The sequence below is a fragment of the Bos javanicus genome, chromosome 21 (genome assembly GCF_032452875.1).
Source record: "Bos javanicus breed banteng chromosome 21, ARS-OSU_banteng_1.0, whole genome shotgun sequence".
In the NCBI taxonomy this organism is placed as follows: Eukaryota; Metazoa; Chordata; class Mammalia; order Artiodactyla; family Bovidae; genus Bos; species Bos javanicus.
In genome coordinates this window covers 21307548-21311431 of record NC_083888.1, presented here as the reverse complement: position 1 = coordinate 21311431, position 3884 = coordinate 21307548, and the positions used below count along the sequence as shown (strand labels likewise).

Below are 3884 nucleotides of genomic sequence, written 5' to 3'. Positions count from 1 at the left end.
GCTTCGTATTTCATCTTTGTAAAATGAGAATAATCCCTACCCTGCCTATCTCATCCAGTTATTATAAAGAACAGATTAGGAAACACATGTGAAAAGAAAACATCGATCACCTTGTGACCACAAAGTGGCCTTTGACCAAGCAACCCTCCTCACTCCCACAAGTGTACCCGTTTAGAGTGGACTAATAACTCTCAGCTGCTCAGCAGCGATCAACACCACTTCACTTGATCCCTTCAGGTGGATGCCTCAAAAAGCTCTGCTCCTTCTCCCAGACCCTGACGGGCTCCAAGGGTTGGTCAGTTCCTGGGGCACCCAGAAGTTCCTGTCGCTTAGCAACGAAAGGAATCAGAGATGGGATGGTGGTGAGACAGGATGGGGTGCCAACCGCAGCAGGTTTCTGTGGCAACCTGGGGTATGAGGGACCCTCCCCCTCACAGGCCCTATCACGTTGCTGCTGGGGACTCTGCTGAGCCCAGCAAGACCTGCCAGTAAGCAGGGTGGCACTTCTTTCCAATACATATGTCAATACACACGTCAACTTCTTTCCCACCCGACTTCCTCAGCGAGGAAGCCTACCAATTTTGGAGCATCTACGTGTCAGGCATGTCACCTAGCTCAACCCTGATAATTATACAACCTATCCCACTGATAAGGAAACCAAGCTCCAAGGGGTTCAGGCCCTCAACCTGAGGGACCTGTCCCGGAGGGCACACAGTTGGAACCCTGCCCTACTGAAGGGCAGATATCTCCTCCCGACACACACACATCGGTTCCCCACTGGGGAGGCTGGAGGAGGAGCAGCAGCAACTCGAAGCTTTATCCAAATGTTTTATTTTGCATAATGACTTTCAGACCAGCGTTTATAGATAAGCCTAAGTCCCTGAGGGGCCAGAGATCCCACCGTGCAAAACAGACAGACCCAAGGCCTGAAGAGGGGCAGTGAATGCATTAGAAATACATGGGGCACATCATCCCACAATCTGGGGCTCAGTTAGTAGATCTTCAGACTCAGAAAAGACACGTGTATTTGGTCTCTAATATCTGTGCTGAGAGAACCAGGGAGGGAGCTTGGGAGGCATGGAAAGGCTGAAGTATGCATCTTCTCTGGCCTGGGAAACGATGGCTCCAAGTACCACTCAGAGTGTCAGCCCCCGCTCCTTAAACAGCTGCCTTAGAGCCTCTTCCAGCTGTCGGTTTGTTCCCTGGAGCCCCTTCACCACCTGTGCCGCCCACTCGAAGTATTCCTGGACTCGGTGTTCAGTCCATCCTGCATAAGAGTGGACAGAAAACCGCTCATGTTGATATCCAGGACTGCCCTGGATTTTGCCCACTTCCTGAGGGGCTTGGCGCAGGGCCTTGAGTTCTGATGGATTTGTGCTGAAAACTTCCCCTTGGCCCAGCTTCTGTATTTCTACTGTATGAAAGATCAGAGGGGTCTACTAAGATTAGTCTAGGGAATTAACAAGAACACTTGGGCTTTTATTCCAGGGGAACTGACCAACCTGTGCCTTCAGAAGATGGATACCCCTCCTTTTTCCCTCAGAGCAGGTGGGGGAGAGCGTACCCTCTGGGGTGCAGCGATTCAGGTCCCTCAGATTGTACAGCTTATCTGCCAGCTTCACCAGTTTAGCTCCGGGGCTGCTCTGGGGTGCGTGCTCCACCTGCAGCCGCTTTCTCTCCAGCTTGGGCAGAGTCTTGTCATCTGTCACCTCCTCCACCAGGCGCCGCACTTGGTCCCCAAAGTGCAGCTCCACCTCATCCAGGGTAGTGTCTGTGTCCTCCACTGTGTCATGGAGCAGGGCTGCCTGTGGACAGGCCCCCACTCAATCCTGGGACGCCTGCCACGGGTGCCCGAAGCTGATTGGGGCCCCTGATCCCCAGCCCAGCCTCCTAGCAGAGGAGGAAAGTTACCTGTAATACCACAATGTCAGTGATCCCCGCCTCGTGGGTCAGGATCCGAGCCACACCTGACGGGGCAAAGCAGGAAGTCAGGAGCGGGTTCAGGGCCGCGTGATGTGGGTTCTGCAGAGCCAGAGGTGGCCGCCCCTCACTAGCGGGGTGACCTTGGGCAAGTCCTTTACTCTTTTTTTTTTTTTTTTTTGGATGTCCACTGTACACAGGGAACAGCCATGCCGACCGCCCCAGGTCGCTGTGAGTCTTAAACACGAACTGTGCCTGGCACAAAGCTAGGTACCCACTAGGTGCCCGAGGAGCTGCACGCCCTCCGCGTTCCCTTCCCGGTCCCCAACCCCTGGAGGCTACAGCCGTGGCTCCCCCGGCGGAGCGCCCACCGATAGGGTGGTTGATGTAGGGGGTCCCTTCGGGGTCTTTCCGCCGCTGCCGTTGGTGCTTGCGGGCCGCGAAGTCAGCAGCCTCCAGGAGCTGGGCCACCTCGGAGCCCATCGTGCAAGTGGGGCGGGTACCTTAGGTCCCAGGCGCCCGGGGAGCGTGGACCCAGCGTCCACAGCGCCCCCTGGCGCCGCGGAGGTCCGGGAGGTGGTGGAGTCTGGTCCGACGGGTTCTTCCGGGTCTGATGGGTGGGCCTTGGGTGTAGGAAGCTGCTGCCCACAGCTTCGCAGCTGCTAGTTAAGTGTGCTTTGCGGAGGGTGCATGAAGAATATGGCCTGGCTCTCTGGGAGCCCGCAGCCTAGGCGAAGGAGGAAAACAGACAAGAAGACAGTGGCCTCACTGTGTCCGGAGCAGGAAGGCGCAGAGGACTGTCCTAACTTGGTGGGAGAGCAAATCACTTAGCCTCTGGGCGAGAGACAACTTCTCAGGGGAGGACCCTCTCCCGCCATGAAAAGACAATTTTCAAGCTGCCAATGCTCTGAACATTCTCAAAGTGCTCTAAAAATCGTTCTCCCTGCAAGAATGGCCTGGTTGCTATGGGCAAAGCAGCCTCACACTAGGACCCAGAAGACCCCTGGGGTCTGCTGCTGCTGCTGCTAAGTCGCTTCAGTCGTGTCCGACTCTGTGCGACCCCATAGACAGCCCACCAGGCTCCCCCATCCCTGGGATTCTCCAGGCAAGAACACTGGAGTGGGTTGCTATTTCCTTCTCCAAGGCATGAAAGTGAAAAGTGAAAGTGAAGTCGCTCAGTCGTGTCGGACTCTTAGCCACCCCATGGACCGCAGCCTACCAGGCCCCTCTATCCATGGGATTTTCCAGGCAAGAGTGCTGGAGTGGGGTGCCATCACCTTTTCTGCTGCTGGGGTCTGACCTGGAAATTGGAGCTTACAGTGGAGCCTCGGTGATGGTTTCAGATAGACTCCCAGGCCGCAGTGCTGTTTCTGCAGGAACTGTTTTCTTTGCTCTCAGGTGCCAGGAACAAAATCTGCATGTCTTTCTTGTGCCGCGAGGGTTCCTACTTCAGTCCCCAGGCACTGCTGTGGGCCCTGGGCTTATGAGCGCTGTCACTGTTGCTCTGAGAGCATGACGTTGTCAGGCCTCAGTAGACACTACAACAACACCGCACTGTGGACTGGTGGCCTCTGGTCTTTTGGAGAAATCCCGTCTCAGCAGACAGTATCTATGAAGTATGAGGTTTGCTGAGACCGGAAGACCCTGGAAGAACTGTCCCTGTGAAGTGGAGTTGGCTGATTGCTAAGTTTACTCCAGTTGATTAGCAGCTTTTGTACTTTGGCTGGTAGCTGGGGCCCATGAGGACTCAGGGGACAAGTTAATGAGAGCGCTCGCGCTTGCTTTTCAGCTAGTCTTGGTGGTTGCCACGATGCAGAAGTTAGAGAGGGAAGCCCCAAACGCTGGCAACAAGGTCTCTGGGGCCTGAAATGGAACAAGCTGAATCCCCATAGCTTCCATGGCAGCCTGAAAGTTAAGAGTGGGTGGAGAGAAACATATCTGGCTCTAGGCTAGTGGCTTGACTT

The 3884-nt window shown here is 55.2% G+C and overlaps 1 protein-coding gene across 2 annotated transcripts; it reads right to left on the bottom strand.

Moving 5' to 3' along the window:
- Positions 1-815: 815 nt before the first annotated feature.
- HDDC3 (HD domain containing 3) lies at positions 816-2472 on the bottom strand. Of its 2 annotated transcripts, none has more exons than XM_061394499.1 (4): positions 2292-2472; positions 1912-1967; positions 1503-1805; positions 816-1267 (listed from the first exon to the last, which is right to left on the bottom strand). In XM_061394499.1, the coding sequence occupies exons 1-4, from the start codon at positions 2401-2403 to the stop codon at positions 1214-1216; spliced, it is 525 nt and encodes a 174-aa protein (XP_061250483.1). In that variant the 5' UTR covers positions 2404-2472; the 3' UTR covers positions 816-1213. The 2 variants fall into 2 exon arrangements, with proteins under 2 accessions (XP_061250483.1, XP_061250482.1); XM_061394498.1 differs by having other exon boundaries at positions 1565-1805; positions 2292-2469.
- Positions 2473-3884: the final 1412 nt, after the last annotated feature.